At 36.0% G+C, this 13344-nt stretch overlaps 1 protein-coding gene across 1 annotated transcript in view; it reads right to left on the bottom strand.

Moving 5' to 3' along the window:
- COL24A1 (collagen, type XXIV, alpha 1) overlaps window positions 1–13344 on the bottom strand; it is a 438816-nt gene that overhangs the window by 129141 nt on the left and 296331 nt on the right. The window contains exons 36-40 of the mRNA XM_011982146.1: window positions 6330–6383; window positions 4453–4506; window positions 3835–3888; window positions 2463–2516; window positions 2195–2302 (exon numbers count right to left, since the gene is read on the bottom strand). Of these exons, the coding sequence (XP_011837536.1) occupies window positions 2195–2302; window positions 2463–2516; window positions 3835–3888; window positions 4453–4506; window positions 6330–6383 (324 nt within the window). The remainder of the gene's footprint in view (window positions 1–2194; window positions 2303–2462; window positions 2517–3834; window positions 3889–4452; window positions 4507–6329; window positions 6384–13344) is intronic.

Below are 13344 nucleotides of genomic sequence, written 5' to 3'. Positions count from 1 at the left end.
ATCTGCTATATTACCTTGTACAAATCTCTTAGCTTTTTCTAAGTTTTCTTCCCAGTTGTAAAATAGGAAATAATAACATATATAGGTTATTGGGAGGATTCTATGACAGTATATAAATGAAATTATATTGTTTAACGTTTGGACTAATGATGTCTAAGATAATTTTGGGGGCTGGGTGCGGTGGCTCACACCTGTATTCCCAGCACTTTGGGAGGCCGAGGCTGGTGGATCAGTTGAGGTCAGGAGTTTAAGACCAGCCTGACCCACATGGTAAAACCCCGTCTCTACTAAAAATATAAAAATTAGCCCGTCATGGTGGTGCATGCCTGTAGTCTCAGCTAATCTGGAGGCAGAGGTAAGAGAATCTCTTGAACCCGGGAGGCGGAGGTTGCAGTGAGCCTAGATTGTGCCATTGAACTCCAGCCTGGGTGACAGAGTGAGACTCCATCTCATAAATAAATAAACAAATAAATAATTTTGGGGATTCCTAAGTACTTTGTATTTGCTGTGGTGGAACACCCATCACAGTTCTTCAGGACTGAGAGCAGGACAGAGAAGAAATGGGCACTTTATTACTATTGTAAAACTGAAGAGAAAAAAGTTGCCATTTGCCAGTGCTCAAAAATATCTGATACTTCTGGTTTATCTTCATTCCTCAAATGTTATTTTGAAATATGCCATTATTTGGGGGTAGATGTACTATAATATTATTTTAATTGCTGCTAAAGGAATTATAGTCATTGATAAAAATGAATGGTGAGACAGCTAGCTTGTGTTTCATTTATGATATTTGTTGTTTTCTTCCAGATAGAGCTTTCCTCTTAGTCCTGCAAACCTAACTGAACTGATTGGGGCAGGGCCCATTCAATGATCTGCAGGTTAGAAACCAGAGGAAAACAGAAGGACAGAAAAAAAGTTGAAAATTATAAACTCTGTAAACCATTACTTTGTCTTCCAGTCTGCCTGCATGATCAGTTTACTCATAATTAGTTCCTCAGTCTTTACTGAGCTCCCATGTGGAAATACTGGAGCACAGAAGCACTGTGGTTTATGGGAAGGAGTAAAGACAGAGCATCTGGTTTTGAAGAGCTATGCTTTCTCTTGCGGAAGAGACCCACATGCTTAAATGTTGCAATCTTTAAAAGGCAGAATAAAACTGCCAGAGTACAGAAGAAAGAGAAACCATTTTCTGGTAGGGTCAAAAGGGATGACTCCCAAGATAGGAGAATACCTCCGAAGGCAAGAACATTTAGAGAAGTAAAGACAATAACTCTGAGGAGAACCCATGTTTAAAGATATGAGACAAGAAAAAGGGAACAGTAAAATGAAACAATAGAATGACCAGATAGGCTATAATATGGAAGACTATAATAAATATAAATTAAGCATTTAAGCAAAAAGGATGCTATTCGCTCTCTCTCTCTCTCTCTCTCTTTTTTCAGATGGAGTCTCCCTCTGTCTCCCAGGTTGGAGTGCAGTGACATGATCTTGGCTCATTGTAACCTCCGCCTCCCGGGTTCAAGCGATTCTCCTGCCTCAGCCTCCCGAGTAGCTGGAATTACAAGCATGCACCGTGGCGCCCATCTAATTTTTGTATTTTTAGTGGAGAAGGGGTTTCACCATGTTGGCCAGGCTGGTCTATAACTCCTAACCTCAGGTGATCCACCCACTTTGCCTTCCCAAAGTGCTGGGATTACAGGAATGATCATTATTCTTATTATTTGTTCACATCTTCCATTTGTCTTGAGGTGAGATAATTTGTTCAATATGATGTTTAGAACTTCCCTTGAAGTAATAATAAAATTTATTATAACAAATAAGTAATAACAAATGCTTGCAAAGAATTTCTTGTTTCATCCTGGAGCTGGGATATTACTCTACAACAATAATGTCCGTTATAGGAATATAGATCCAAAATATTTAATCAAACTAAGTTCAAGACAACATAAAACATTCCTTTATAAATGCCTTATGACAGAAGTTACATGGCTTATGGGCAAAGCATCTTTCCTCTTTGGATCTTAGGAGGGCTGAAAATCAGTTCTTGACTTGTCCTTCTCTCAAGCCACAGTTCCACATATACAATTACCCACTGGATATATAAGGAAGTCAGAGCGTGTGTAGGTGTGTGCATGTGTACACATACAGGCAGTGAATTCACTTAGTATTTGAAAGTGAACCCAGTAGTACTTACCGGAAGGCCCATTTGGCCTGATCTACCCAAGGGCCCTATAATTCCTGGTAAGCCCATGTCTCCTTTTTCTCCATCCTCTCCAGGAAGTCCCCTTCCTCCTGAAACTCCCTGTAATGCAATAAAAAACTTTTTTTATAAAAGAATACAGTGAAATAATTATGCCAACAAAAAGCAGGTTTTTGTTTGCCACACAAAAATAATGATGTCTAATATTTTAAAGATTTTACAAAGCATCTATTTTATATATAATGTTAAAAGTATAATTTACCTTTAACCCATCTTTTCCTTGGAGACCTTCTTCTCCAGGAGCTCCTGGTTCACCCTATTTTGTAGCAGAAACAGTACGATGGAATTTTTTTTGCTATATCATTTATCTTATTTTATTTTTAGCCCACAGCATATATGGAAAATAACAAATTTGTGTTCACTTATTTCTATTACTTTATCTCTAAAGAGGATTTGACAGTATAATGAGCATGATTTAATTTGCCTTGAATAGCTCTGAAGATGCTTTCATGATTCAGAGTGTCATAAATTCAAATATAAGATGATCCCAGAATATTAGTAAATTTTAGATAATTAAAGTAATATATATCCATTTGGTAGCTCTAGAATTTTATACAGCTAGACTTGTGTTTTTGAGTTCAAGAAATGTAAATACTGCATCTCATAAAATTATAGTGCTTTGCTATATTGAATTTACATGGGCTAATATAATTTGATTCAGTTATGACCACTCTACCAGATTTTTAGAGTTTCCACATTTTCTCCCTTTCAATACAGAGGTAAAGATTAAGGCTCTGGTACATTACTTAGTTGTCTTTTAGATATGGAACTTGCAGAAATGTAGAGCCATACTTTACAAAGCTATTAAAGTAGGACTGGCTTTCTTGATACTGAAATTATTTAAAAGTAAATTAATTAGTGCATCTTTATCGTTGCTCCATCTTTTCTATCACTGACATTTCTATTATCCTCACTTCTCATTCACCCCACTCCACACAAAAAAGGGAATGTAAAAAGAAAGAAGCCAGATACAAAATATATCTCCCTACTTTGCCTTTTAGTGAACAAATGTCTCTTAAAATTATCTTGGGCATCATTATCTTAGGAAACAACTCCTTACCACAGCTCAGAATAAAGGCTATCTATATTAGGATAACTTCTCAAAGCTATCTAACTGCAACAATTTGCAATTATGGCCTTGCATCGTGTTAACCCTGCATGATCATAGGTTTGATTTTTTTAGAGCAAATTAAATCTATAAATTAGATTTCAATCTTTTATCTGTCTTGTTAGGTCACGAACTATTCTGAGAGTTGACCACTGGTACTTGTGAATTTCTTCTTAATGCTGACGTTAGTGACAATCACAGTGACTCCACGTTTTTGGTAAGGGTTCTACAAAGTATGCCTGATTTTGAGAGAAGGACATACGAGGTTAAGACTCTAAATACTACTAAATTAGAATAGGGACAAGATTTGGCATGCAGCTTTTGAAATTATGAAATAAAACCAAACATTTTCTATAATGTATCAGAAAGGTTTATTATCCTATTTTTTGAGTGTTTAGACTAATAAGTTTTGAGTCTCTGAAAGAAGCGGGTTAGTGTATTAAAAGAGTTTCCAGTGGGCACTCACTCGCAAACCTGGTTCCCCAGTTTCTCCAACACTTCCTGCAGGTCCAACATCTCCCTGAGGAAACAAAGGGAAAGATTAAACTCTTTTCTACTAAGACTGCATGGCTAATTATGGAGGGCATGTCATAAGGCACGGTTCCCCAACGCCTGGGCCGTAGAGGGCACCTGTCCAAGGCCTGTTAGGAACTACGCCGCACAACAGGAGGTGAACAGCTGGTGACACAGCATTACTGTCTGAGCTCCACCTCCTGACAGATCAGTGGCAGCATTAGATTCTCACAGAAGCATGAACTCTATTGTGAACTGTGCATTTGAGGGATCTGGGTTGCACAATCTTTATGAGAATCTAATGCCTGATGATCTAAGGTGGGACAGTTTCATCCTGAAACCATCCCCTGCTCCGCTTCCATCTGTGGAAAAACTCGCTTCCATGAAACTGGTCCCTGGTGCCAGACAAATAGGTTGGGGACTGCTGTCATAAGGAATAGGAGTTCCAAATTTTTCTCTGGGGGCTTCCACCTTCTTTCAAGTTGGCAAATGTAGGGGACTCAATGGTAGCAAGTGTAGGGGATTCAATGATGAAAGTTTAGAGACTCTCCATTATTTTTTAGAAGGTTACCTTTGCACCTGGTTCACCTTGCAGACCAGACTCTCCCTCAATGCCTGGAGGTCCCTACAAGAGAATAATTTGACACATTACAAAGGCAACAGCAATCTCATGAGAAGATGGTGGTAACACTGAACTCAAGGGTGAGATACCTGTGTCCAAAAGGGCATAATTGCTGTCCCTTTATCAACTTCATAGCATAAGTACAGATACTTTCTGACACCATTTAATAGTTCAAATGTAAAGACAACTTCATCTAAAATTAGGACTTTCAAGATCCATTTCTTCTAATCCTCTCTGTCATCCTTTAAACTTCATCCAAAGCGATTTGTTCTTCCTTTCCCTTTCTGTAGTGCCTTCAGGAATCCACTTACTTAAAAAATTCATTTTTCTTTGTTGGTTTCATAAAAATATCATGCAAATAAGAGATAAATTTATTCACATTATAGAAGACACACACAGACAGACAGACAGACAAACAGACACACACACACACACACCCCTTCTTTTCCAGCCTTTTTTCATGGTGGGTCCATTTTTGTTGGGAAGCTTTCAGTTTTCTTTACTTTGAGAACATACAAGTTCTTGCAACCTCTGGCTATTTCCAGGCCTAAAGTTCCTACTATTGCTGATGTTACAACTATTTTTGTCTCTAAGAGACATTTACCTTATTTGTGAGCATGCTATGTGTGCCCCTCCCTTCCCTTGAGGGAGGAGAAGAGTTTTATTGGGGACACAGGTGAACAGGTCTGCAGAAATTAAGTTATGTAAACCATTATTTACCATGTTAAGAAATTGGCATTTTATCCTAAAGGCCATGAGAACTCTTGAAACATTTAAAATAAATGAATGATATAAGAAAGATAAACTGGCAACAAGTAGATGATGGAATTACAGGAGTTGGAGGAGACATGGCATGAGAGTGTAGGGGACAGTGCACTGGCAATAGGGATAAAGAGGAAAGGGTAGATTTAAGAAGAATGGGCAGGAGGAGGCCTATTCAAAAGGAAATGGTCACTGATTAGAGAGGATTAGGTAGAAGAAGGAGTCTAGGATGACTCTCTGTTTTGGGTTATTGGGTATAAGGGATATCTTTCATTGAGATGGGAATTAAACAGAGGAAGAACAGTGGGAAAGTAATGGATTTGGTTTAGATATTTTGAATTGTAGATGTCTGTGGGATATCTAGGCGGATGTTTAAAAAGATAACAGGAAATCCATAATTGAATCTGAGGAGAGAGGTATAAAATACAGCTACCAAGTTGAGATCTATCAGAGTAAAATTGGTAATTAAAGTCACTGTAATAATATGATCACTAAGCCAAGGAAGTAAAAGGGCAACTTCATGTCAAGACTCAGAAAGGCTAATGAGAAGGTGAAGTGGCAAATCAAGACAGAGCAGTTACACAGCAGCCAAGGGAGCAGTTTCACAACAGCTAAATAAATCAAACATTAAATAAAATGTTTGATTTATTTAGTACTAAAGTTACAAACAATGGAAATAAAAGAACTGGATATTTATAACAAATTTGGCTTATAATTCCAAAATATATCCTAAATTGGGTAATGTCTCAGTATTCTCCTATATAGGGCATATAATATCTTAGAATGAAAGGTTTTCAAGTCAACTTTAAATCAGAGAAGGGAAAGCTCTATCTACTTTGTGTTCTGTCATCTCAATGAGGTAATTATTAGAGGAGAACTTCATATGTATAAAATTAGACATATAATAATCATCTCTGCTTTTAATGGAATTTTAGGCTTTTTTCTGAATATGAAACAATACTATGGAAGTATTCCTCATAATATATATCTAATTATTAATTTTACCCTAGAGCCTTACAAAAAGTAGAATATTTATGAACAAGAATGAGCCACAAAAAATTTACCTCAATGCCCATTTCTCCAGGAGGTCCAACATCACCTTGCAGTCCTCGCAGGCCCTATATTAAGATAAAATGTAAGATATGAGAATAAAAGTTTACTCTGGGTCAGTAAATGTATGCATCTGGATATGGGTTTTATAATAGAATACATATTTACATAATACATAATTATGTAAATACATAATACATAATTGTATAAATACATAATACATTTATCAACATATTACTTTACTCTGTATAGACAAAATTATATCTTTAGTTGATTCATGTGTGTGTGTGTGTGTGTGTGCGCGTGCGTGTGTTTTTGTTTCTTTTTTTTTTGAGACTGAGTTTCACTCTTGTTGCCCAGCTGGAGCGCAGTGGCACAGTCTCCACTCACTGCAACCTCCGCCTCCCAGGGTCAAGCAATTCTCCTGCTTCAGCCTCTCAAGCAGCTGGGATTACAGGCAACTGCCACCACGCTCGGCTAATTTTCATATTTGTAGTAGAGATGGGGTTTCACTATGTTGGCCAGGCTGGTCACGAACTCCTGACCTCAGGTGATCCACCTGCCTCAGCCTCCCAAAGTGCTGGGATTACAGGCGTGAGCCACCGCGCCCAGCCTCACATGTGTTTTTAAAATAAATTTACTAAGCTATGCTTGTATTACAAAGAAAAGAGTGGCATTCATTCTTTTATTCTCTAATTCACTCATTCATTCAATATTAAGCACCTCATAAGTATCATATATTGTGCTAAGCATTTGGACAAGGTATCTTATTTAATGTATGTGATAGTCATTCATCTACTTAAAATTCCTAGCAAATATGTGACAAAGAAATTTGCATCTTAAAGATGTAAATATATGATCTTTTTTTTACTGATTGTGTAGTTTTACCCCTCAAGAATGTCATACAGTTGGAATCATACAGCATGTAACCTTTTCATACTGACTTCAACTTAGTAGTATGCATTTAAGTTTCCTTTGTAAATTTTTGTGGTTTGATAGCTCATTTATTTTTAATGCTGAATGATATTCCATTGTATGTGCATACCACAGTTTGTTTATCCATTTATTCATTGGACATTGTTTTAGTTAACTGAGGATTCTATAACAAAATAGTATACATTAATAGCTTATAAACCACAGAAATTTGTTTCCCACAGTTCTGGAGGCTGGAAAGTCCAAGATAAAGGTGCTGGCAGATTCAGTGTCTGGTAAAGGCCCACTTTCTGCTTCATAGATGGTGCCTTCTAGTTGTGTCACATGTTAGAAGGGGCAAGCTAGCTCTTGCATGCCTCTTTTATAAGGGCACTAATCCCAATAATGAGGGCACAGCACCCCAAAGATCCTGCCCTATAATACCATTACCTTGGGGACTGGGATTTCAACAAACGAATTTTTGGGGAAACATGGTCCAATTATAGCAGACATATCAATTCATACTGGTTGCTTCAAATTTTTTGCACCTATAAATAAAGCTGCTATAAACATTCTTGTACAGGTTTTTGTGTGGACATAAGTTTTCAGTTCATTTGGGTGAACACTAAGGAGCGTGATCACCGGATCATATGGTAAGAGTATGCCTACCTTTGTAAAAAACTGTCTTCCAAAGTGGCTGGACCATTTTGCATTCCCACTAGCAAGGAATGAGAGCTCTTGTTGTTCCACATCCTTGCCAACCTTTGGCATCATCAAAGTTTTAGATTTTAGTCATTCTAACAGGTGTATAGAGGTATGTCATTATTGTTTTAATTTGCAATTCTCTAATGACATATGATGTTGAGCATATTTTTACATGCTTCTATACTATTTCTATATCTTCTTTGGTGTGGTGTCTGTTCAGATCTTTTGCTAACATTTTAACTGGTTTTTAAAGAAAATTGTTGACTTTTAAATGTTTTTTCTGTATTTTAGATACAAGTCTTTTATCAGATATATGTTTTGAAAATATTTTCTCCCAGTCTGTGGATTGTCTCTTCATTCTCTTAACAGTGCTTTTTCAAGGCAGATTTAAAAAGATGTTAATGAAGTCCAACTTATCAATTTTTTCTTTCATGGGTAGCGCTTTTGGGGATGTAGATAAAAACTCACCAACAAACCTCAGGTCACATCGATTTTCTTCTATGTTTATATTTTAGGAGTTTTATGGTTTTGTTTTTTACATGTAAGTCTATGATTCATTTTGAGGGTGTGTGTGTGTGTGTGTGTATGTCTGAGGTATAAGATCTGCATCTAGATTCATGTTTTGCATGTGGGTATCTATTTGTTCCAGTATAATTTGTTGAAAAGACTATCCATTGTATTGTCTTTGCTCCTTTGTCACAGATCACTTGACTTTATTTGTGACTATATACTGTGTATATTGTGTAGAACAAAGAGTATATCTGTGTTCTATTTCTGGATTCACCATTCTGTTCCAATGAACTACAGTTGAAATTTAAACCAACATAAGGGTTACAGTGCCAACCTCCTGCACAGTTAAAAATCTGAGTACAACTTTCAACTCCCCAAAAATGTAACCGTTTATAGCCTACTATTGACTGGATGCCTTGCTAATAACATAAGCAGGTGTTTAACAGATATTTTATATGTGTATTATACATATACACATATTTTATATGTATATTATACACTGTAGTTTTAAAGTAAGCTAGAATAAAGAATACTGTATTCTTAAGTGGAAGTAGAGCATCATCAAGATCTTCATCCTCATTGTCTCCATGCTGAGTAGGCTGAGGAGGTGGAAGAAGAGGAGGGGTTGTTCTTGCTGTCTCAGGGGTAGCAGAAGTGGAAGAAAATCCACAAATAAGAGGACCTTTGCAGTTCAAACCCATGTTGTTCAAGGGTCAATTGTACTTGTCTATTCTTTTGCCAATATTACACTGTCTTGATTACTGTAGTTTTACAGTAAATCTTGAAGTCAGTGTCAGTTCTCCAACTTTGTTTTTCAATATTGTATTGTCTATTCTGGGTCTTTTGCCTTTCCATAGAAACTTTAGAATCTGTTAATATATACAATGTAACTTGCTTGGATTTTGATTAGAACTGCATTGAATTGATAGATCAATTTGTGAAGAACTAATATCTTAACAGTATTGAGTCCTTCTACCTATGACCATGAAATATCCTTCCATTTAATTTCTTTGATCAAAGTTTTCCTCATACAGATCTTACATATATTTTGTTAGATTTATACCTATTTCTTTCTCTCTTTTTTGGTGCTAATGTAAATGATATCGTGTTTTTCATTTTAAATTCCAATTACTCATTGCTGGTAATACAGAAAAGCAATTGATTTTTGTGTATTAACTTATACCTTGTTATGCTACAATCTCATTATAACTGCTTATTAGTTTAGGGAATCTAAAAAATAAGTTCTTGAAGATTTTTCACACAGACAGCCATGCCATCTACAAAGGAAGACAGTTTTATTTCTTCTTTCCCAATTTGTATACTTTTTATTTTCTTTTCTTATTGCACTAGCTAGGACTTCCAGGACAATGCTGAATAGGAGTTAAAATTTAACAAAGGAGGAACATGTTTTCCTTATTCCCTTGCTCTTAAAAGTATCTCGTTTTCACCAGTAAGTATAACGTTGGCTATAAGATTTTTAAAAAAATATGTTTTTCAAAAAGCTGAGGAAGTGCCCCTTTATTTCAAGTTTGAGAGTTTTTTTTTTTTTTATCATGAATGGTTGTTAGATTTTGTCAAATGATTTTCCTGCATCTTTTCATATCATATTTTCTTATTTAGCCTGTTGAGGTGGTGGATTATATTAACTGACATTCTACTGTTAAACCAGTCTTGTAAACCTGGAAAAAATTACACTTGTTTATGATGCATAATTCTGTTTATACATTGTTTGATTCAATTTGCTAATATTTTGTTGAGGATTTTACATCTATGTTCATGAATGATACTGGTCTATAGTTTTCTTTTCTTGTGATATGTTCGTCTGGTTTTTTTATTAGGGTAATGCTCATGTAATGGCCTCACGTATGTGGCCTCATATAATTAGGAAATATTCTGTTGTTTCTATTTTCTGGAACAGCTTGTACATAACTGGTATCATTTGTTCTTTAAATGTTTAGTTGAATTCACCAATGAGATAACCTGAGACCAGTGCTTTCTGTTTCAGAGGGTTATTAGTGATGGATTCTGTTTCTTCATCAATACACGTTGATGAAGATATTGATGGAAATCAAATCAAATCAAATCAAGTCAAAGCAAACCTATTCAGGTTATCCTTTTCTGTTTATGTGAGTTTTGGTAAAATATGTCTTTTAAGGAATTGGTCTATTTCATTTAAGTTATCAAATTTGTGGAAATATTGGGAGGCTGAGGCAGGCCAATCACAAGGTCAGAAGTTTGAGATCAGCCTGACCAACCTGGTGAAACCCCATTTCTACTAAAAATATAAAAAAAGTTAGCCAGGCATGGTGGCACGCACCTGTAATCCCAGCTACTCAGGAGGCTGAGGCAGGAGAATCGCTTGAACCCGGGAGGTGGAGGTTGCAGTGAGTTGAGATCACACCACTAGCCTGGGTGACAGAGCGAGACTCCGTCTCAAAAAAGAAAAAAAAAATTGTGAAAATAGAATTGCTCATAATATCCATTTATTATCATTTTAATGCTAATGATATCAGTAGTGATATTGATATTCTGATATTAGTAATTTGTATTTTCTCTTTTTTTTCCCCTTGGTTAGCCTGGCCTGAGGTTGATTAACTTTGGTCGCACTGATGTTCTCTATTGTTTTCCTGTTTTCAATTTCACTGATTTCTGCTGATTTTCATACTTATTTTCTTCTGCTTACTTTGTATTTAATTTGCTTTTCTTTTATAGTTTCCTAGGATGGAAGCTTAGATTACTAATCTTAAGTATTTCTTCTTTCCTCGTATTTTGATTCAGTGCTATAAATTTCCCTCTAGGCACTGCATCTCAAGCATTTTGACAAACTATATTTTCATTTAGTTCAAAATATTTTTAAATTATTCCTGAAACTCCTTTTTTGACCAATAAGTTATTAAAAGTGTATTATTTAATCTCCAAATATTTTGGAAATCTCCAGTCATTTTCTGTTACCGTAGTTTGAGAGCAAACGTTGTATGATGTCTAGTCTTTTAAATTTGTTAAGGTGTTTTATGGCCCAGAATTTGGTCTCTCTTGGTGAATGTTCCATGTCAGTTTGTGAAGAGTGTGTATTCTACTGTTGTTGGATAACATATTTTATAAATGTAAATTAAACCTAGTTGACTTACGGTACTCTCTGTTGACTAATTTTCTGCCTGCTGCGTCTCTCAATTACTGATAGAGGGGTGTTATTGTCTCCAACTATAATGATAGAGTCATCTATTTTTCCTTGAAAATCATCTCAGCATTTGCTTCACGTATTTTGATGCTTCATTGTCAGGTGAATTAAGTATTGTTATGCCATCTTGGAGAAATGACCCTGCTATCATTGTGCCGTGTCTCTCTTTACCCTGATAATTTTTCTTGTTCTGAAGACTGCTTTCTCTGACATATAAACATTTCCAGCTTTCCTTTGATGAACGTTAGCATGATATACTTTCCTTCATATTTCAAACGGATTTCCTGAAGACAACATACAATTGGGTCTTGCTTTCATATTCACTTTGGCAATCTCTTAAGTGGTATACTTAGACCATTGACATTTAAGTGACTATGATATCACTGAGCTAGTATATACCATAGTTGTTAGTTTTCATTTGTTGTCTTTGTTCTTTATTGCTTCTTCTTCTCTGGTCTTCTTCTTCTTTTTTATTTTTTTGGCTTCTCATTTTATTTTTTATTTTTATGTTTATTTCATTTTTGAGATGGAGTCTCACTCTGTCACCCAGGCTGGAGTGTAGTGGCATGATCTTGGCGCACTGCAAACTCTGCCTCCCGGATTCAAGTGATTCTCCCACTTCAGCCTCCTGAGTAGCTGGGACTACAGGCGCGTCCCACCATGTCCAGCTAATTTTTGCATTGTTTTGGTAGAGACGGGGTTTTACCATGTTGTCCAGGTTTGTCTCAAACTCCTGACCACAAGCAATCTACCTGCCTTGACATCCTAAAGTGCTAGGATTAAAGGCATGAGCCACCGTGCCCAGTCTGGCTTCTCATTTTAATTAAGCATTTTATATGATTTCATTTTCTTTCCTGGGTTAGGATACAAATTATACTACTTTTAAAACTTTTTAAAGTGGACACTCTAGAGTTTGCAATACATATTTGCAATTAACCTAAGTCCATTTTCTTTCTTTTTAAAAATACCCTACAGCACCTGGTATTCCTAGGCCATCTCCAATCCCAGTACCAACCAGTCCTGACCCCGTTTAGCATCCAAGATCAGATGAGATTAAGAACATTCAGGGTGCTATGGCCATTGATCTAGTCCGTTTTCATATAACACTATACCACTTCATGAGTAGTGCCAGTACTTTATAACAATTCCTCCCTCTTCTTCCTTATAACATTTGACTTATCCATGAGATATAATACCAAACACTGTTGCTATTATTATTTTGTACAAATTGTCTGTTAGATCAATTAAGAATTATAAAAATATTTTATTTTATTTTCATTTATTCCTTCTCTAACACTCTTCTTACCTAAATGAGTTTCTAACCTATGTCACTTTTCTTCTCTCTGAAGAACTTCTTTTAACATTACTTGCTGGTCTACTAGTGACAAATTCCTTAAATTTTTGTTTGAGAAAGACTTTATTTCTCTTTTACTTTGAAATTCCCAGCTTCATAATTCCAAAATGTCTGCTATCCCTGAGTCTGTTTCTGCTTATTTGTCTCTGTAGACTGTTTCTGCCTTTTATCTTGCCTTATAATTTTTTTTGAAAGCCAGACATGATATAAATGTAAATGAAACCAAGGTGAATAGGCCTTTAATGTGATATTTTACATTATCTGGCTGTGGGTTAGGCTGTGTTTACTGGTTGTAGCTAGGCGTGTTTCAAAATGGTTACTATCCCTCTCCCTCTGCTGGAAGCAGGAGGGAATTCTTCTCTGTTTGAAA

The sequence above is a fragment of the Mandrillus leucophaeus genome, unplaced genomic scaffold (genome assembly GCF_000951045.1).
Source record: "Mandrillus leucophaeus isolate KB7577 unplaced genomic scaffold, Mleu.le_1.0 Scaffold235, whole genome shotgun sequence".
Taxonomy (NCBI): Eukaryota; Metazoa; Chordata; class Mammalia; order Primates; family Cercopithecidae; genus Mandrillus; species Mandrillus leucophaeus.
The sequence above is the reverse complement of the archived record's forward strand: the minus strand, read 5'-3'. Positions and strand labels throughout refer to the sequence as shown.